General features: G+C 43.2%; 1 protein-coding gene across 1 annotated transcript in view; it reads right to left on the reverse strand.

The window, feature by feature from the left end:
* The window catches only part of cacna2d3a (calcium channel, voltage-dependent, alpha 2/delta subunit 3a), a 1,147,786-nt gene that overhangs the window by 800,996 nt on the left and 324,253 nt on the right, over nt 1–22,537 (reverse strand). The window contains exon 4 of the mRNA XM_070894764.1: nt 920–979. Coding sequence (XP_070750865.1) covers nt 920–979 — 60 coding nt within the window. The remainder of the gene's footprint in view (nt 1–919; nt 980–22,537) is intronic.

The following is a 22,537-nucleotide window of genomic DNA, read 5'->3' on the forward strand; positions in this document are numbered from 1 at the left end:
GACAATCCATATTAGAATCAGCCAAACAGAGGTAAATTAAAGAAATTTGGATAGATTAAAATAAATGTCGGGATAATTTTGACTAAGATTAAGATTCATCTAGGATGATGACAACAGTGCTCTTCCAAGTTCCTGTTGTCCTGTTACTTTTTTTGCTACACCATTGTGTAATTTTTTACCATTACAAATGCCTATATCTACATTTCCCATTCAATTTTCCTATGTTGATGTCACAATGCAATTCCCCTGTTGCCATAGGGTGGCTATTTTCAGCAAATTTTCAGCTCTGTCTCCCAGCTCCACCCTCATCTTTTTCACCTGATTTTGGGTTTTTATACTTATTACACTCAACTGATTCCTTTATTGTCCCCAATACCGTTTCTCACTTACTAATGCCCCCAGTCTTCCATTTCCTTCTTCTCCTATTTGTGGTTTCCAGGTATCTTTCCCTTTTTATAAGCATATAATTATTTTAATTCAGATGGACAAATTAAACCTCATCCTGTAAAATCATAGAATGATAGAATGATGCAGCACAGAAAGAGGCCATCAGCCCATCGAGTCTGTGCCGACTCTTTTTACAGAGCTATCCAAATAGTCCCACTTCCCCTGCTCTTTCCCCATAGCCCTACAATGTTCATCCTTTTCAAGTATTATTCCAATTCCCTTTTGAAAGGTATGAAGTCATTTTGTGGAAACATTTCCATTAATCTTGAGAGTAAATGATAAATATCAGGGTGCACAACCATTCATAGGGATGCAGCCAGAAATGATGCAATACTGCCTTAAGGTCAACAGGTTAAGTGCTTATTTATTCACTGAAATACTTCATTAGATATACTCAGTTGTTCAAATACGACATTCAATGATTGGTGAAAATGAACTGACCAGCACATTCCTGACAAGATCATTTGCTTACCTCCAAATCTGAATTATATTCGTGCTCCAAGTGAGCATCTTCAGCAGCTTCAACCAGGCGCTGTGAAGGAGAAACAAAAGGCATCTAAGTTAGACTAGCTAATTTTATTCATACATTATTTTTTTTTAATATATATTACATTATTACCTTTGGTCACTGACATAAGGAGGTTGAAATTCAGCCAGAAAGCTTACGCACCTATAATTTTTAGAATGGTACTTACCGCTGGAATTCTTGGTACGGTAGGTTCGAAGTCCCACAGGAAATGGATCATAATGGGAACCTAGGAATGGGTTGGTGCTGATTCCAACCGGGAAAGTGTTATACCATGATGTGCATTGCAAGGTAGCATCTGTCATCCTTATTTTAACAAAGGTACAGCTACCCCAGTGGTGCCCATCGGAAACGGAAAAATTGTACAAGAAACTGTTTAAAGAAATGTTCCGGCAATGTTACAAGTTGAACTATGGGGATGAAAGTCGGAAGGATTTGGATAAATGAGCTGACAACAGTCACACCAATTTGAGGAGACGGAAGTGGGGATTGATCAATGACACGGCCATAAGTGTTTAATACGGGGACGTCACTGGTCAATAGTATAGATGATGCCCAGCTGCAAACGTAGATCAATACCTTATGGGATCAGCTCAATTAATTATGGTGTTGTACCTGTTCAGGTTCTCGTGTAAAACAAAACAAAGGGTAAAAAGGGAAAAAGAGAAGTGAAAAAAGGGGATTTGGGATTATAAAATCAAATGCATAGACTGTGCAAAAAGTATGTGAGATTTGACTGGGCCAGACTATGCACTCACCATGGCAAAAGAATGAACGGGAGTAATATCTCTAATGTAAGAGATATTAAAGGGGGGAGATGTAGGATCCCTTCCTACCCCCCCCTCCACCCATGGTAAAAATTGGACTATTAAATATAAATTCCAGAACTGCATTACAGCCTGCAAAAAGAGCTGGGTAGGAAAAGGTTAATTCAAACATTGCAGCCAAACTATCAGACACCATGAGAGACAATGATACAGGATATCGGCCATCAATCTAAATCACCAGACAATGGCATCAAAAGAGAGACATTCATCATCAGATCACCAGAAGAGAGACATCCACACCTTCAATGGTTTTCTGTCTCGACCAGGGAGTGGAATCCATCATCATCATAGGCAGTCCCTCGGAATCGAGGAAGACTTGCTTCCACTCTTAACATGAGTTCTTAGGTCCAATACGAGAACCACAGGTGGGACAGATAGTCGTTGAAGGAAAGGGTGGATGGGACTGGTTTGCCGCACGCTCTTTACGCTGCCTGTGCTTCATTTCTGCATGCTCTCAGCGACGAGACTCGAGGTGCTCAACACATTCCCGGATGCACTTCCTCCACTTCGGGCGGTCTTTGGCCAGGGACTCCCAGGTGTCAGTGGGGATGTTGCACTTTATCAGGGAGGCTCTGAGGGTGTCCTTGTAATGCTTCTGCTGCCCACCTTTGGCTCGTTTGCCGTGAAGGAGTTCCGAGTAGAGCACTTGCTTTGGGAGTCTCGTGTGTGTGGCATGCGAACTATGTGGCCTGCCCAGCGGAGCTGATCAAGTGTGGTCAGTGCTTCAATGCTGGGGATGTTGGCCTGGTCGAGGACGCTAACGTTGGTGCATCTGTCCTCCCAGGGGATTTGTAGGATCTTGCAGAGACATCGTTGGTGGTAGTTCTCCAGCAACTTGAGGTGTCTACTGTCCATGGTCTATGTTTCTGAGCCATACAGGAGGGCGGGTATTACTACAGCCCTGTAGATCATGAGCTTGGTGACAGTTTTGAGGGCCTGGTCTTCAAACACTCTTTTCCTCAGGCAGCCGAAGGCTGCACTGGCGCACTGGAGGCGGTGTTGGATCTTGTCGTCAATATCTGCTCTTGTTGATGGAAGGCTCCCGAGATAAGGGAAGTAGTCCACTTTGTCCAGGGCCGCACCGTGGATCTTGATGACTAGGGGGCAGTGCTGTACGGCGAGGACAGGCTGGTGGAGGACCTTTGTCTTACACAACAATGTCCATACAGAAAATGGCATCAAAAGGGAGATATTCACATCTTCAATGGTCACTGTCAAAGGAGGAAGAGGGACAGTCACACCTTCAATGGTTTTCTGTTTGGAAAGATAGAGGGACATTCATACATTCGTCAACCGTCGATACCAAGGAAGGTTTTGCATTGTGTTGCATAGCAGGAGAATTGATATCACAGGAGGGAACAGGAAAAATGTTTCAAGATCACAATCTGGTTTTTGGAATAAAGACGACCCATTTCGAAGGCAAAGGAACAATACAGGAACATAATCGAAACAGCAACAGAAGCCAGCGGTCAGGACACAAGCTGCAACCAAGAAAAGGGCCGACAATTAACCTCAGAAGACAGCCGAGGAATTGGTGATTGTATGTCTATTCCAGCCAAATCATAGAAGGGTTTTGTATATGGGTCTGGGTAACTTTATATGGAACAGTCAAATCACAGACGGGTTTCACTGTCATATTGTGCAATGCAAATTACCCATTTGTAGGGGCTTGTACTCTGGAGTTTGTTAGTCCCGCATAGATTGTAGTGAATTATATGGGAGAGGTAACTATACGATGCAAATTACTCTTTCGTAGGGGTTTGTTATTATCATCATCCATAAAACAACACAGCATAAAAACCCTGTTTTCTTATTCCTGGAATCATATTGTTGGGCCCTCTGTATAGTTTCATATTTATTTTATTCTTATAAATCCTGACATTAAAGAACTGTGTAATGGAGGACTAGGTATTTAGAAACCCTTACACCTCTGTTAAAGGGGAGAGATTCTCTCATTTTGTTAATCTTTGGTCACTGGGCCACCAGGGAGGTTTTCGGCAGTATTTTACCAGCCGATAGGCAAGTCGGCCGGCTAAAATATTTCCATTGCGGCCGCAGACCCCCCCCCCCCCCACCCCTTTAAGGGCCGCCGCACTGCCGGGCTGCACTCAGTGCGGAGATGGTGCACTGGCAGAAAAACTGTCGGGGGCACCGCGCAGCGGGGGATCGACGAGTTCAACTGAATATCAGGAGGTAAATATTTTTATTGATTAAAATTGGTGGTGCAACCACTCGGGCGGGATGGGGTCCAGGTCAAAAAATCCCTAACCTGAATTTAGGTCGGGTCGGCCAGTTGACCCCATTCAATTTTTAAGAATGTCCGCCAAAAACGGGCATTAACGGGTCTCTTTGAGACCCTGAATTTCGGCCCCAAGCTTTCTATATGCAGAGTGAGGAACATTCGGAGGAAGTGAACTACTGGTGACAAGGATTTATCACAAAAATACTGAGGTGGATGTAAAGTCCTGACCCTGCAGTACAGACTTACACGAGGCACATGCTGAAGTCAAGGTCACTCTGGACCTGCACCTTTATTTCACAGCTCTCGAGTGCCACCTTGCCTGAGACCTGCCTTTATATACCTGTGTGGAACAGATATGCAGTGTCTCCTGCAAGTGCACCCCTGGTGGTAAAGTATGCTTGTGGTTACAGGTCATATCTAGTTACAGTCATGAATAGCATGGTAAGATACAGTTATATACAGTAATGTGAGATACATGACAGTGGAGAAAAACTATATTTAAATGGGCTAATGAAACTCCCGCTTGTGTTCGGTGGGTGCCTGAGCTGTGCATCTCAGAGCTCCCATTAAAATGGCAGTGACCCGGATGTCAGTGGGAATAATGTAGTAAGTCTTGCAACCATTGCACTACCAGCCATTATTGCTTGATGGAGGGAGGCTAAAAAATCAACCACAGTTTGTCACATATACAGCAATATTTACTACATACATACTGAAATAATTTCAGTAAACATATTTGTGTTCACAAGACTAGCTGAAGAATCACACAGTGGTAGCCGTCTCTATTCACAAATGCTGCTGGCTGATGTTCTGGTACCTTAATGGAAATGTGTATGCTGTCAATGATACCAGGGTGCTGGGAAAGTCAGCCACTTCTGTTAATCTCCAAGTTCTTTTGTGTTGAGTGTTGTGTTTAATGTGGAAGGTGATGTACTGGTTAGCCCTGGAGAACAGTAGATTGTTGACCTTCTTAATACAGCTGTGCACTGCAGGCTGGGAGATATGGCAGATGCTCCCTGCCCCCTGCAGCAGAGTGGAATTAGCCAGTGACAACAAAGTTAAAGGCTGTGATAACTTTTACAGCCTCTGTCAAAGCATGACCCCCTGGTCCAGCAGGCAGCAAATCCTGTTGCAGGAGGCTGAAGAGATCTGCAACAATCTGCCTGGAGAAGCACAGCCTCCTGATCCACTGTTCTTCAGAAAGGTCCAAGAAAGTGACTCTTAGCCTGGACACCTGTGTGCTGGGTATGGCCTCCTAGTAATGCACCCCCCACCTACTGTCTTCTAATAGGCCAGTTGCTGCTACTTCAGCTAACTGAGGCTGCGGCACCTCTTCCACTGTTAACTGTTTCTCCATCCAAATGAAACCAGCAATAATAGTCGCCATGATAGGCAGATGAGTAAGTAAGGCAAGAAAAAAATCAGAAAGAGGTGATCTGGAAGCTGGAAATTCTCCTGACAATTCAAACAGCACTATGGCACACAGATCCTATGATCCAATTACCGGCAGATGAATGCCTCTTTAAATATTGTTTCAGTAACTCTGAGAGACCAATCGTTAAGTTTTACTGGTGGGTTAGGCACTGGGCAGGCTTCCTCTATTTCAAATTAAAATTGTTGTGGTGTTCTAATTGTGTCATATTACCCCAATGTGCAAGTATCCATGAGACCTCTGCTTGTATTTGGTGGGTGTTTTGGCCAACTAAAAATTACTGCATGGTTAAAATGCCGGATCATTAGTACATGAGAACATAACAATTAGGAGCAGGAGTAGATCATACGACCCCTCAAACCTACTCCACCATTCAATAAGATCATGACTGGTCTTCGACCTCAAATCCACTTTCCTGCCCAATCCCCATATTGCTTAATTCCTCTGGAGTCCAAAAATCTATCTATCTCAGCCTTGAATATACTCAACGACTGAGCATCCACAGCCCATGGGGCAGAGAATTCCAAAGATCCACAACCCTCTGAGTGAAGAAATTCTTCCTCATCTCAGTTTTAAATGGCCAACTTCTTATCCTGAGACTTTGCCTCCTAGTTCTAGACTCTTTAGCCAGGGGAAACAATCTCTCAGTATCTACCCTGTCAATCCCCCTCAGAATTTTCTTTGTTTCAATGAGATCACCTCTCATTCTTCTGAACTCCAGAGTATAGGCCCAATCTACACAATCTCTCCTCATCGGACAACTCTCTCATCCCAGCGATCAATCTAGTGAACCTTCGTTGCACCTCCTCCACGGCAAGTATCTCCTTCCTTAAATAAGGGAACCAAAACTGTGCTCAGTACTCCAGGTATGGCTTCACCAGAGCCCTGTACATTTGTAGTAAGACTTCCTTATTCTTGTACTCCAACCCTCTAGCAATAAAGGACAACATGTCATTTGCCTTCCTAATTAATTGCTGTACATGTATGCTACCTCTGTGTTTTCTATACAAGAACACCCAAATTTCTCTGACCAACATTTAATAGTTTCTCACCATTTAAAATAATTCTGTTTTCCTATTCTTCCTACCAAAGTGAATACCCTCACATTTTCCCACATTATACTTCACCTGCCACCTTATTGTCCACCCACTTAACCTGTTTATATCCCTTTGCAGGCTTTTTGCATCCTCCTCACATCTTACTTTTCCAGCTTTGTATTTAGCTTTGTATTGTCAGCAAACTTGGATACTTTGCATTCAGTCCCTTTATCCAAGTCATTAATAAAGATTGTAAATAGCTGAGGCCCAAGCACTGATCCGTGCGGCACTCCATTAGTTACAGCCTTCCAATCTGAAAATGACCCGTTTAGCCCTACTCTCTGTTTTCTGTCTGGTAACCAATCCTTTAACTGTGCTAATATCTTACCCCTAACCCATGTGTCCTTATCTTGATTAACAACCTTTTATGTGGCACCTTATCAAATGTTTTTTGGAAAACCAAATATATACTACATCCACTGCTTTTCCTTTATCTACACTGCTAGTTACATCCTCAAAAAACTCTAATATGTCAATCATGATTTCCCTTTCATAAAACCATGTTGACTCTGCCTAATTATATTATGATTTTCTAAGTACCCTATTACCACTTCCTTAATAATGGATTACAGCATTTTCCCGATGACTGATGTCAGGCTAGCTGGCCTATAGTTCCTGGTTTTCTCTGTCCTTCCTTTCTTGAATAGCGGGGTTACATTTGCTACCTTCCAATCCGTTGAGACCTTTCCTGAATCGAGGGAATTTTGGAAGACCACAACCAATGCATCCACTATCTCTGCAGCCACCACTTTTCGAAACCTAGGATATAGGCCATCAGATCCAGGGGATTTGTCAGCTTTTAGTCCCATTAGTTTCTGAAGTACTTTTTCTCTATTGATATTAATTACTTTAAGTTCCTTGCTCTCATTAATCCCTTGGTTCCCCACTAATTTTGATATACTTTTTGTGTCTTTTACTGTGAAGAAGTAGTACTGGTAACGCAGTGGGAACAGCGCAGTAAGTAATCTGTAGTTATTTTAATTGCCTTACAGCCCGATTCCCATCAATTCCCAGGGTCCAGATGTTGAGGGTTAAAATTGCCTCTTATATGTTTAGCATATTGGGCCCAAATTTGCCCAGGAGTTGCTCTGTTTTTTTTGGAACAACTTGATTTTTCTGGAGGCCACACAGAAAAGCCTTGTGGGGAAGTTAAGAAATCAGCGCAGGTAGCCAGAGATGGGGGGGGTGGGGTGGGGGGGCGGGGGAGCGGAGAGGGCCTTGCAAAGCACTAAACACCTTCACTAAACATTCAAGAAGCATAAAAACCATCAATAATAAATTTTAAAAAAATAAATATAAAATGAAACCTAAGTCCTACCTTTATAACTCGGCCCGGAAAGTCAGCGGGCCTGCCGGTGCGAGAGGCCACTTGGCTGGGGATAGGTGTGGGAGGGTGGGACGCCCGGGCGGGAGAGAGAGTGCCGGGAACTGACCACACACAACACACAGCAGGCTGGGCTCGCAGAACAAGGAGGCTGCAGGTCAACTTAAAGGGGGGCTGGGCTCAGCAGAATACACTGGCTGCAGGAGCCAGTTAAAAAAATAATCAGCACACCACCCTATTCGGCCTTTATCCACGTTCTAACAGCCAATAAAGCAACCTTTCTAGAGGCTTTGGAGCCATCTTCCAATCCAACCAACCAGGTCTCCCGTTGGTTGGAATGATATGTGGTGTACAAGATTTAAGAGAGGACAGAGTAGAAAGGAAAGTCCTATATAGACACATACACTAAGAATTTCAAATAGGACAGATCACGATATGCCTCTTCCTCTTATCCAAGATGAAATGATACACATCACTATAATGCTCTATCTAAAGACCTAGCTGAGAATTAATTAAAATAAAAACCATCTTTTATACATGTAATAAGTCTTGTATCTAGCACTTGCAAAGTACATCACACTTACAACTGATTTGCTTTGATATCCAGCCGGTGAGAGAGGCCACTCTATTGAGGATAGGTGCGGGTGGGTGGGACGCCCGGGCGGGAGAGAGAGTGCAGATAATTGGCCACACACAACACACAGCAGGCTGGGCTCGCAGAACATGGAGGCTGCAGAAGTCAATTCCGAGGGACTGGTGGACTTCTCTCGCCGAGGACTGCTGACTTCTCCTCCGAGGGACTGCTGACTTCTCTCGTGATGCAACTCGGCCTGGGATAGGGGTGGGACATCGGGTCCCACGCTGCAGAGGAGCTACTGCGCATGCGCGAAACCTCCAGTGCGCATGCGTTGAGCTGCCGGCACTCTTTTGAGCACAGGGCCCTAGCTCCGCCCCCTAATTGAATTGCCACACCGCGCCAAGCCATGGGAGAAGCCACAGAGTGGCCAGAATAAGGCGACAACTTTTTGGCGCCGTTTTTATCCTAGGAAGTCAGCGCATCTCACATGAGTGCGCCGAAAAAATGGGTGGGCCAAATTTGGGCCCAGAGAGTGTAACTACAACATTTTGTGCACAGCATATGATAACAAGTGCACAAGGTACTAAACAACAACGTTCATTCAAGACAGGGCGTGAGACATGTTATTTGCAATTGTAGAGCAAATTTGTTTGTACATTGCTTTTTGGTAATATTTTAGTAAACACAACAATAAAAATTGTGATCTGAAATTGGATGACTCTAGTCATAAATTATGATGAAAATAGCTATAATTAATTGATGAAAATTTGGAGGAGAATGTAAAACAAAATGTTCTTTATTTGGACACGAGTGATTAATTGCAACATTTTCATGTTCTTCTTTCTAAAATGCCTATATTGCAGTATGCATCTCTCCCAGCTCTAATAAATGGATATAATAAATGCATGGCAGTAAAGAAATGAGAATCACAGCAGGAGATATCCATAGCTTACAATATCCCTCAGGTTATATGAAATTTGTCACCTGGAAAATTACATAACTCTCATTCCTATTGAGAAATGCATGAAATAATAACTTAACAAATTACACTAGATGGAGTGGAACTACAAAACTTAAAGCAAGTACTTCAATTAGAACAATCTCATATCAAGCAGGTCACAATATGAATGTTACCTTCAGGGAGGTGGCCTTCTTATGTAAGCGTACAACTTATTCTACAGTATAAGCAATTCCAATGGAATTGTTTAATTGCTGATACTAAATGCTCACATCAAACACTGATGTAGTTTAATATTCTTTCTTTCTGCTTGTGTGAGGCCTGCATTTTTATTTTAAAGGCTGGATCCTTGAGGCCAGCAGGACCCCTTTCCTGCCCAGCAAAGCTAGGAAACGACCTCACCCTCCCTGGGTCTAAGCTGTCCCTGCGGTCACTGCCTACTCTTCATTTGTGCTGGCTGTTTCACCAAATGCCGGCCCCTCTAACTCACTTTCTAATCAACCTAGGCTGCCAATTTCTGTGCAAGTGCTTGGGGGATTTAGAGCACGTGATGGTGAGGGATCTTAAGTGGTAGAAGTGTACAAAGATTGGAGCAGTTTCCCCCCTGCAGTTCTTGGCAAAGACCAGAACTTTCAGAAGGTGAGTGTTAGCGGCCAGCCTGGAGGGAAACTAGGCCACTACAAGGCCCTCTTCATCCACAGGGTGACCTCTGAGCATCCCAGGGCCTAACGCCACCTTCCCAGTGGTGGTTCCCAGGAAGCACCAGTAAATAGGGCAGATGAGAGGGAAATTTTCCAGGGATCCGGATCCCACTTCTCTTCCCGCCCCTGACAAATGCAGCAGGTGGGGAAGGAGAAGCCAGTGGTTTCTCTCGTGGGCAAGGTGGAGGGAAATTGGGATGATTATGTAACTGTAGGCTTCAGTGTCCACATTATCTTTCATTCTCTATGGTGACCCTGCCCAATTCTGGGCAATATCATGGCGGAAAATCTCAGCCATAGCCTCCTTGAGACAGTCTCCTGTGTCTGTGATGCAATATACAATTTTGGTTTCATCCACATAGAGTATAATTAATATGCCAAATTTAATATATTCTGTGCATGGATGCTCACAGCAGTGGGCATCAGTGTGCTAAAGATGGATAGGGATCAATGGAATAGTTAAAAGTTGTGAGTCTTTAAATGTAATTTCAACCAGATGTCACGACATAGCTTTGAAAATGAGGCTGCATATCAGATGCATACAGTTTAGTCCTGGATTTTCCTGATCCAAACAATGCATATTGCAGGGTAACTACACACAGGTAATCCTTTAATGATTTTAATTTGTTGTTTTATATATTAACACACGGAGGCTCCATTGATCAAAAAATCAAAACCAGATTACAGCTGTATGCAATCACACAGATCACAGCTGGAAATGTAGGTGCACACTGGCAAGTTATAGATGTTCTAGTGCATATTCCTATAAATAAATCTGTGTGCATAAGTGTATTTTGTTTTTAAATGAATTTAGTATACTGCTTTACATTTTTGAATTAATTTATATTTCCTCTTCATGGTGGTCTATACCGAGTACTCTTTATAGGAAAAAATAATAAACTTTTCTTTAACATTTTTTTTAAAGCATCATCTCTGCTACTCTACACCGGTGGTATTACTTCCTGGCAATGTGCATGCCAGAGTGGCTCAATATTAATCAATGGGAGATGAGCCTTTAAACCAGCCTTAGGGCCAATCCAGAACCATAGGAAGCAGGAAATCATGTTAAGAGTTAAAGATACATATTTCCTGCCTTGTAGAGTGGCTTCCTCTGGTCCGTTAACTCTATAGTACTCCTTAGGCTAACTTGAAAGCATGGCATCTGCAATTGGAGCAATGGAGTCACTCCAGATTGCTCCCTCTAATTGTATCACCAGAGTAGCCGAAGAGGAAGGAAGGCCTTACTCAGCGATAAACTAGAAGCTTTTTCAAACAAATAAGAAATTTCATGCAAGTCAATTTTTTTTCTATAATGTACTTTGAAAAAGAAGTACCCCTCCCCCCCCCCCTAGACTATAATACTTATACAAACTGGGACTTATGCTTAGGCTTATTTGCAAACTGCACACACATAATCATAGAAATATATCCCACTGAATTTTTCTTTATATCAATGATATGAATGCAAGTTCCTTTAATTTTCTGGGAGCAATATTCACCCTCATGGATGATATTTCCAGGAAATATAGAGGGGGTAAATTTTCAACTTTACAGCCTAGGGAGTATCTGACAGAGCGGTTCAGCCACCAATTGAAGAATTGACTTTAATGGACAAGCCACCCCACCAGATTATTGACCAGGCTGTGAAGGTGAAAAGTTACCCACCACCCATATACTTCCTGGAAATTCCATCAGTATATACAACTTTGGAAGTCCAGCATTTAGATTCAAGAGAGAATTTTCAATATAATGCTTTATACGTGAATTCTTTCAGAGGGTCAGGTGACCTTGGTGCAGATAATAGAAGCGACCTGGAGAAGGAAACTGGTGGCATCTAGTCAAGACAGGGCTTGAGCAGATGCAGTCGAAGGCAATACAGTCTGCTCCAGATGAGGCCGACTTTTTTTAAACAAGTCAAATGTTATCAGAGATTACTTCAGTTGTGGTACTTGTACTATATAATACTTCAAAAAGATGAATAATTAAATGTTGGTTCGTGAATCCAAAAATACCATAGTAGTTTGTGACCTACATTGTCCCTTTGTTTGTCTACATTATCATATTGGTATGCTTAGAATAAATCACCCATTCGCAATACGAAAACCTGTCATTTCTGATGTCAAAAGTTTACATTCGAATATTAATGATAATCATTCCATTTTAATGAACTATTAGAACATAATCTGTACTTATTCATTCTTAACATTCTAGGTGCAGGATTAAAGAAGCAAGTTTGAAGTCAAATTTTACATTCATGTGTTTTATGTTAATGCCAGCAGCATAAACCATGGAACCAAGCTGCAGTGCAGAAATAAATTATAGACCTTGCCAGATGCGCTAAGGTAGGAAACTCCACTAACATCTCTGTTTCAACTCTGCAAGGCATGACCCGTACCTTCACCTCCTTAATTCTGTCATTTCCTCAGAAGCTTTCTATATTTGCCCTAGGCAGCAATGGAGATGTCAGGAGGCTTCCTTACATTCTCAATAGCTGCCCTCCAACAACTGCTTCTATCTATTGTAACAATATGATGTATGTTCTCTCATCATGCACACTATTATTAGTGGGCCAATACATGGCAAAGGCTTTTATCAATATTAATTATTTCTCCCCTTCTACTCTTCTTGTAGAGTAGACTGCCCATAAAAAAAGAGAGAACCCCAAATTATTATTATTCCTTTTAAGAAGCTGCATTAGTAATCACGAGCAGGGATAATATGGAGAAATTAGGAAGCTGGAAGCTTGGTTGCAAATGACCTTGGTATGTGGCCAACTTTTCTCCCTCTTTTTCTCATGTCTCAATCTTTCATTTACTGGTTCACTCACTGCAGCTACATCAGCAAATGAACACCAAAACCTTGGCTGGGAATTTTCTTAGAGCTGCACCCATTCCGTCTCTGTAACTTTGTTAGAAATGCAGCAGAAACCCTGCTCACGTGCGTCAACAAGGTTTCATCTCCAAGATGTACTCTCACTTATTTTTATCATGCCAGCGCCAGTTTAAAAATATATGCCTTGTGCAATATATCCAATAACTTTGACAGGTGTGCACTGGGTGATTCATTGAGCCCAACTGAGCAGGAGCAGATGGTATGGTAAAGGGGAAAAAGAAACCAGCTGTCCAGAGAGCCAGCTCACATACTTTCTTTGCTGGAGAAGACAGAGGTGTAGACCTTTGTAGTCCAGCTTTTAAGAGAAGATTGAATCTGAGCATGACAGATTACCTAGGCGTTTTCACCACATGACGGCTCGCATGAGTATTTCATAATGTGCATGTGTACAGGTCCGATGCACAGGATTGCAACTCTGCAGGCCAGCATGGTCACATGGGCCATTTGCAGCAAACCCCCTCCCCTATGACATAGCGTGTAACACCAGTAGTAGCATCGTACTGTAATCATGCAGACCTCACTTTCTAACATCGCCTCGGTCTTGGACAGACTAGGAGATTGTATGGTCAGCTTTGGTTCTTTATGAGTGTGCTCTCCTGCAGATCAGTGGACATAGTGAGGTGCAGTCCAGTAACAGAAATACACAACAGGTATAGATGATATTGTTGAGGGAATTGAAAATCTGCAGCCCATCCAGCACACTCTAGCAGGAGTTAATGGAAGTATTGCAAATCAGACCAAGACCACGATACACAAGGGCTCGACTTTCCCTAGTAGTTTTCATGAAGCATTGTCAGGGGTACAACTTTGGCCCGTCCCAAACTAAAAGTTCCCATGTTCCAATTCTGGTCGGACTTCAGCGGTCTTGTACACTGAATGGAAGTAGAGATACCAGCCTGCCAAATAGCAGATATAAACGTCTTTTGGGATCCAGGCTTGGATTGTGGCTTGGACCCCTAAAGAGGCAAGATATTTTAACCTTTTGTTTCATTCTCTAGAGGAATCGTGCATCCAGGAAGTGCCCATAGTGGCTCAGACACCCACCCACTTTATGTAAAATATATGACCTTCCTCTGACCTTATTTATTTTGGTGGGGTCAATACCAGAGGCCATTGTTGAGCAGGTGCCGACGTTTACGTCAGGTTGAATGACCTGTGAGCTTTCAGCCCCGATGTCTGGAAAAGGTGGACTTCATGGGCCAAATGGCATTTTCATGGCCCAATGCCTTCTTATTTTCTTCAATTTTGTGTCTTTTTGTTCTATAGCACACATGTACAGATACTGGAAAGCACTGGTGTAGGAAATGATGGAGGAGTTTTAAACCATTTGCATTTAGATTAACATTTGAGGAAGGATGAATGGTGGGAAAGCACATTACAGAATAGGGAGAATGGAAAGAGTGAAGATAAGTCTGGTTCAGCCATGTGTTGGCCTGACTGATGCAATTGCAATTGCAATATTAAATGGCAGCAAATAAATTGAGTCAATTACACAATAAACAGCAGCTTTATCAAACACAGTATCAAGGTTTTTTATAACGTCAGATGAAGCTGCTGTTTCTCAGCCTCCACAATTTTTTTAGTTATAAATCTGTCCATTACAATTTTGAGTACAGTGCTGTTTGCTTGCATGCAACTTGTTTGTATACAAACCTGGTTTGCATACAATGTTGCTGAATTCCCAAACCAATCATGATCACCTACAATAAAATTTTGCTCATTTGTAAATGAGTCATTTGCATGTCAGTTCCTATGGATTGGAGGGTAGCCAATGCAACGCCACTTTTTAAAAAAGGAGGGAGAGAGAAAACAGGGAATTATAGACCGGTCAGCCTGACATCGGTATTGGGTAAAATGATGGAATCAATTATTAAGGATGTCATAGCAACGCATTTGGAAAGAGGTGACATGATAGGTCCAAGTCAGCATGGACTTGTGAAAGGGAAATCATGCTTGACAAATCTTCTGGAATTTTTTGAGGATGTTTCCAGTAGAGTGGACAAGGGAGAACCAGTTGATGTGGTGTATTTGGACTTTCAGAAGGCTTTCGACAAGGACCCACACAAGAGATTAATGTGCAAAGTTAAAGCACATGGGATTGGGGGTAGTGTGCTGACGTGGATTGAGAACTGGTTGGCAGACAGGAAGCAAAGAGTAGGAGTAAATGGGTACTTTCCAGAATGGCAGGCAGTGACTAGTGGGGTACCGCAAAGTTCTGTGCTGGGACCCCAGCTATTTACATTGTACATTAATGATTTAGACGAGGGGATTAAATGTAGTATCTCCAAATTTGCGGATGACACTAAGTTGGGTGGCAGTGTGAGCTGCGAGGAGGATGCTATGAGGCTGCAGAGTGACTTGGATAGGTTAGGTGAGTGGGCAAATGCATGGCAGATGAAGTATAATGTGGATAAATGTGAGGTTATCCACTTTGGTGGTAAAAACAGAGAGACAGACTATTATCTGAATGGTGACAGATTAGGAAAAGGGGAGGTGCAACGAGACCTGGGTGTCATGGTACATCAGTCATTGAAGGTTGGCATGCAAGTACAGCAGGTGGTTAAGAAAGCAAATGGCATGTTGGCCTTCATAGCGAGGGGATTTGAGTACCGGGGCAGGGAGGTGTTACTACAGTTGTACAGGGCCTTGGTGAGGCCACACCTGGAGTATTGTGTACAGTTTTGGTCTAACTTGAGGAAGGACATTCTTGCTATTGAGGGAGTGCAGCGAAGGTTCACCAGACTGATTCCGGGATGGCGGAACTGACATACCAAGAAAGATTGGATCAACTGGGCTTGTATTCACTGGAGTTCAGAAGAATGAGAGGGGATCTCATAGAAACATTTAAAATTCTGACTGGTTTAGACAGGTTAGATGCAGGAAGAATGTTCTCAATGTTGGGGAAGTCCAGAACCAGGGGTCACAGTCTAAGGATAAGTGGTAAGCCATTTAGGACCAAGATGAGGAGAAACTTCTTCACCCAGAGAGTGGTGAACCTGTGGAATTCTCTACCACAGAAAGTTGTTGAGGCCAATTCACGAAATATATTCAAAAAGGAGTTAGATGTAGTCCTTACTACTAGGAGGATCAAGGGGTATGGCGAGAAGGCAGGAATGGGGTACTGAAGTTGCATGTTCAGCCATGAACTCATTGAATGGCGGTGCAGGCTCGAAGGGCCGAATGGCCTACTCCTGCACCTATTTTCTATGTTTCTATGTTTCTAAATCCTATTTATATGCAAGCAAACGATTTTGCCTTTATGAATCCTCTCCACTCCCAGCCCACATCTCTTGCCTTCTCTACCTCTAGTCTATTCCTGGTCTGCTTAACTGTCATATATAGATAGGGCTGTAACCCTACCCTCTCACTTCCAAATAAAAGGAAACCAGAGACTATTAGGAGGCACAGTTATCTCATCATCAATGTCATGAGTAAAACAGTGTTCTCAAAAGTATGATCCCATTATAGTTAATAAGGCTTTTTCATTCATGCAAAGAGATTGCATGATAATCTAATTAAAAGAAATGAGGAAGCAAGGGACAAAGTTCAAATGGAAAAAACTCAGTCAGAGGTTACAAAGACAGCTAACAAGGAAATACAAAAGGTTACAAAGATTACAGTTGAGTTGTTACTTGCAGAAGCGGAGAACAGCAAGATGCTAATAGAGGAAAGTAATTTCAATATTGCTTCAAATAGACATTGAAGCCAACATTGTATTTGCATCCATTGGGTCACTAAGGAATTTAAGGTGAATTAGAATAATGCCTGTTTTTCTCCATAATTAACAACCCTATAATGAAATTGCATACTGATAAATCGCAAATGCCAAAGCTACGCGTTCCTGCAATTCCAATTGTGGATCTTTAATTGAAGGGAAAAAAATCTTTCACCCATGTTACAAGTGGAAGTTTGGACCATCATCATATATTTTAAATAATATATAGCGATTGAAAATATTGTATCTTTTTAAAAGCAAATGCTCGTTAATATTCTTTTGCCTCCATTATACCTGAAAATGGTGAAAAGACAAAGCACTTTGTAATCAATTTCATGCACAGTGGTACAATTTTGTATAATTTGACAGTCTAAATACACTAAATTGTTCCACTTAGTTAATGCATTTCTCTATTTTAATATGTTGACTGGTGTTTGCAATTTTTGTCACTTACTTGTTTTGGTAATTTGTGATCTTTAACCTTACTTTAAAACCCAGTTATATATTGATTTACTTGAAGGCAACCTGACTTCCTATTTGCATCAGGATGTAAATCACCCAAAAAAAACCAACATATTTTTTTCTGATCATACATGGAAAAGTAGGTTCCATTCTAACATGTATAGTTAATTCACACACTGCTTGTTTCATTGTTTATTTCAGTGAAAGTACTTTCAGTACAAGCAGTACAATGGTGCATCGCATATCAGGGCGAATGGAGGGAACCTCCAAACAGTTTGCAAGGTCTGCTCATTTAAATAGTTGTTCTCTGTTGTTGGGCTGGAATTGATGGCAACAACTGCAAAAGGTCATGCAAGAGGGCATTCCACACCTCCAGTCTTGTACCAGCATTGCTGCTATTCCTTTATTCCAAAATCTGTCAAACACTCAGGCACTCTGTCAATCATGAACTTTGCAAGCATCGCAGCTGGCAACTATTGGCAAATTATGCTTATTAAAAACAGTATGTTGCTGCTAACGTAATAATTGTTGCCCTTGAGTTTCCACAGCCTGGGGCCAACAGCTGTAGGCCCAGAGCTGTAGGCCAAAGGTTGCGAAGCCTATGCCTGTCACAAATACTAGCAAAGCAAGATCTGTTCTAGAGATTCATAGTCAGACTTTAAGGAGGGAACATTGGGGGAAGCACCAGTGAGTAGAATCGTCGCTGGGTCAAAATCCTGGAACTCTCTCCCGAACAGCACTGTGGGAGTACTTTCACCACATGGACTTCAGCGGTTCAAAGTGGCAGCTCACCACCACCTTCTCAAGGGTAAGTAGAGATGGGCAATAAATGTTGGCTTTGCCAGCGATGCCCATATCCCGTGAACTAATTTTTAAAAATCAAGTGCAAGCAGCAACAGAAGAGAAGGAATTAGGGGCCCAATTTTGGCCATGACTTGCATAAATTTTTTTGGAGTAAGTTTTTTCTGACGTAAGTTAAAAAATGCCATTTTCCCCAAAATATTTGCTCCAAAGTAAGTCAGTTAGGTACGATTTTTTTTTAGTTCAGTTTTTTTTCAAAAGGGGGTGTTCCCAGACACTTACGCCAGTTTTGGCCATTTATGCCACTTTGGCCAGCTAAAACTTAGTCCAAATCGACTTAGGTCAGCGTATGTGGCCAGCTCTGAAAAACCTTGCGGGCAGTTAAGAACTCGGCGCAAATTAGTACATTTAAAGCACCAAGACTTACAAAGCACGAAACAAAGGCCAAAAAGTAATAAGCAATCAATCAATAACAAATAAAAAATAGAAGTCCTACCTTTATGCCAGAATCAAGTTTTTTTTTTAAGTTCCCACCCCCCCTGCCATCAAAACAGACCCCCACCCTCAATCAAAACTCTCAAGCACAACTATCCATGAATAAAAAATAAAACTGAAGTCCTACCTCAGCCCGGGAACTCAGCGGGCCGGCCAGCCAGTGCAGGAGTCCACTCTGCCTTCGGCCAAGGATAGGGGCTGCGAGCATCGACTCCTGCTCACAGCCCGCAGGACACGCTGGGAGGGCAGGAGCATGCGCGCAGACTTCACTGCGCATGTGCCGGCACTGTTTTCGGCGCTGGCCTGTTGCTCCGCCCCCCCACTTCACAATGCACGCCACGCTCGGACTCCGGGGAGTCGGAAGAGCGGCCAGGATGGGGCGACTTTTTTCTGGCGCTGTTTCCAGCACGCAAAGTCGGCGCACTTAAGGTAAGTGTGCCGAAAAAAGGGGTTGGGCAAAATTGAACCCTAGGTTTCTGGAAGGTCGGGTCAAGGGCACCCTGCTGTTGAGTTCCAAGATTAATGCCATCCAATGATAGTATTCCTCTTAATTCAAAGTTGTTTAATTCAAATAATCTATCTACTTGCATTAAAATCATACAAAAAATGCTTTCTACACTATTTTATTTAAATTGCTTAATTCCAATTACCAGATCATTCTCATTTTCTGAGCAAATAAAACGTTCAAATTAACAGGACTAGATTAGAAACTAAAAATGCTGCTCTCTCAGCTCTATTAATTCAATTATTTGAATGTGCAAAGTGTAGGTTTTATGGCTAATAATAAAAAAATGACTCATGTTAGGATAACTTGACATGAGCAGAAAGCATTGTGTGTTAACTAGTATATAGGGTACAACATATGCTTAAAACATCTCTTTGCAGAATATGAAGCCTTAGCAAGATAAGACAGCTGGTGTAGGAATTAACTGTTTTCCTGTAGACAATAGGGGGCCGAAATTGTCCTCCATCCCAAACGGGGTGGATAATTCAAATAAAGTGAGTATTCTCCTCCTTGTGCATGAAACACAAAAAGTTAGTATGCAGGTACAGCAAATAATTAGGAAGGTAAATGGAATGTTGGCCTTTATTGCAAGGGGGATGGAGTATAAAAGCAGAGAGGTCCTGCTACAGGGTACTGGTGAGGCCACACCTAGAGTACTGCGTACAGTTTTGGTCTCTGTATTTAAGGAAGGATATCCTTGCATTGGAGGCTGTTCAGAGAAGGTTCACTAGGTTGATTCCAGAGATGAGGGGGTTGACTTATGAAGATAGGTTGAGTAGGTTGGGCCTATACTCATTGGAGTTCAGAAGAATGAAAGGTGATCTTATCGAAACATATAGGTTAATGAGGGGGTTCGACAAGGTGGATGCAAAGAGGATATTTCCACATAGGCAAAACTAAAACTAGGGGGCATAGTCTCAGAATAAGTGGCCGCCCATTTAAAACTGAGATAATCAGAAATTTCTTCTCTCAGAGGGTTGTAAATCTCTGGAATTTTCTGCCCCAGAGAGCTGTGGAGGCTGGGTCATTGAATATATTTAAGATGGAGATAGACAGAGTTTTGAGCAACAAGGGAGTAAAGGGTTATGTGGAGCGGGCAGGGAAGTGGAGCTGAGTCCACGATCAGATTAGCCATGATCTTAAATGGCAGAGCAAGCACAAGGGGCCAAATGGCCTACTCCTGCTCCTATTTCCTATGTTCTTAAATCCATGGGATGGCGAAAAGATGGAAATTACCCTCGTTTGCCTCTCTAAGGCGATGTTTGGGGGCGGAAGTGCTTTTGGAGCGGGACAGAAGGTGTCATGAGCGCCGTACTGAGCATGTCTGCACGACTCTTATAACATCAGCGCGGCGCAGATGTGCCGCACTGTGCTGACACGTCACAACATCCCACCCCTTCAGTTAAAGGGGAGGGACGTTGCGGTCTCTGCAGCCACTTTAATGGCACCCACTGGGTCACCAGGTAGGGTTTCGACCGAGTCAGTGGTCCGGCACCCAAGAGGGTGTGCAGGGCTGTCTGTTGGCGACCCGGCCAAATCTGTGGCTGCCATTGTTGGGCCGACCTCAGAGTTGGCCAACAATTAAAATGAAATAGCGGCTGTGGTAGTGTGCCCTCCCCTTTAAGGGTGGTCACGCCACCCATCCACTGGCAGCTTCCCGCCAGGAAAAGCGGAGGCACCGAGCAGCGGCAGCTCCGCTCCCACGGGGTAATTTTCCTTGCGGGGCGGAACGTGGTCGCCATCGGGCGGTAAGGGGTCGGTGCATGCTTGATGGGGTGGGCACGTTGGGTGGGGCGGAAACCTGTTTCCACCGCTCCCGGCCAGAGGGCAATTTCTGATGGATTTCTTAGAGGCGGTAATGGACCTTACAGAGGGGAGCAATTTCGGCCCCAAGATCTTCAGATGAGAATTGTATCACATGACTTTAGGGGTGTCTAAATTTAACATAGTTAAGCAAGGTTACCATGGATACAGAAGTGTAATGGCGAAATTGCTGAGCAGAGTAATCTTGAAAAGATAAGAGATGAGGTCTACTGCCTGCACTGCAGATCTGAACAAAACCAGTTCTACCATTTTTCAAACAAAGATAATAGCACATGCTGCTATTCTGTGACATCATAGCCTGCAACAGAAGTAGGTATATTGGGTGGGTGGGGAGAGGGTATGTATAAAGGTTGGTTTAATCGAGTGGCCTGGGGAACAGCTTGAATTCAAGACACCAAGGTTCCATCCAGTGGGTTGACTGATGTAACTTACTGGGGATGCATGGGTCTTGCATGTTTGCTACAGATGATATATCAATACAAGATACGGTAGAGGACAGTAACTGTCAAAGTTGTGTTTCTTAATGAAGTATTGAGGTTGCTGATAGTAGATTCTCAAACTTATTAATTAGTAATACAAGGTATCAGCTAGAATCTTACAGTGCAGCCTTCGGCCACCTGAGGAAAAGAGTGTTCGAAGACCAGGCACTCAAACCTGCCACCAAGCTCATGGTCTACAAGGCTGTAGTAATATCCGCCCTCCTGTATGGATCAGAGACATGGACCATGTACAGTAGACACCTCAAGTCGCTGGAGAAATACCACCAACAATGTCTCTGCAAGATCCTACAAATCCTCTGGGAGGACAAACGTACCAACATTAGCATCCTCGACCAGGCCAACATTCCCAGCATTGAAACACTGACCACACTTGATCAGCTCTGCTGGGCAGGCCACAATATCCGCATGTCAGACACGAGACTCCCAAAGCAAGCGCTCTACTCGGAACTCTTTCACGGCAAACGAGCCAAAGGTGGGCAGAGGAAACGTTACAAGGACACCCTCAATGCCTCCCTGATAAAGTGCAACATCCCCACTGACACCTGGGAGACCCTGGCCAAAGACTGCCCTAAGTGGAGAAAGTGTATCTGGGAGGGTGCTGAGCACCTCGAGTCTCATCGCCAAGAGCATGCAGAAATTAAGTGCAGGCAGCGGAAAGAGCATGCGGCAAACCTGTCCCACCCTTCCTTACCCTTGACGACTATCAGTCCCACCTGTGACAGGGACTGTGGCTCTCGTATTGGACTGTTCAGCCATCTAAGGACTCATTTTAAGAGTGGAAGCAAGTCTTCCTCGATCCGAGGGACTGCCCATGATGATGATGATGCACAAAGCACCCTGAAAAATGTGACAGGAAGTAAGCAAGGGACCATCCATCATATTTGTGCAGTAGTGTTTGATCATTTCAAAGAACTGCAGTCCACTCGGGAGCATGTAACACCGACTGGCCCAAAAAACACTTGTCCTAAGTGCAACCTTGGAATTCGTCTGGGAATATTCTCACTGATGCTATGGATACCTAGGGCTCCAGTGTCCGTGAATCCATCCTGCCTGGATTTACCATGTTGGGGAATTGTTTGGACAGTACCCTGACATGGGGCTTCAATGACTTCCTTGCAGCTCTAAGGTCTATGCCAATATAGATCATAGGACATGCTGAGGGAGAGTGCAGCAGTAGAGGTATTGCAAGAGCAGCCACAGATGATAGAATTG

This window comes from Pristiophorus japonicus, chromosome 12 (assembly GCF_044704955.1).
Source record: "Pristiophorus japonicus isolate sPriJap1 chromosome 12, sPriJap1.hap1, whole genome shotgun sequence".
NCBI classification, from domain to species: Eukaryota; Metazoa; Chordata; class Chondrichthyes; family Pristiophoridae; genus Pristiophorus; species Pristiophorus japonicus.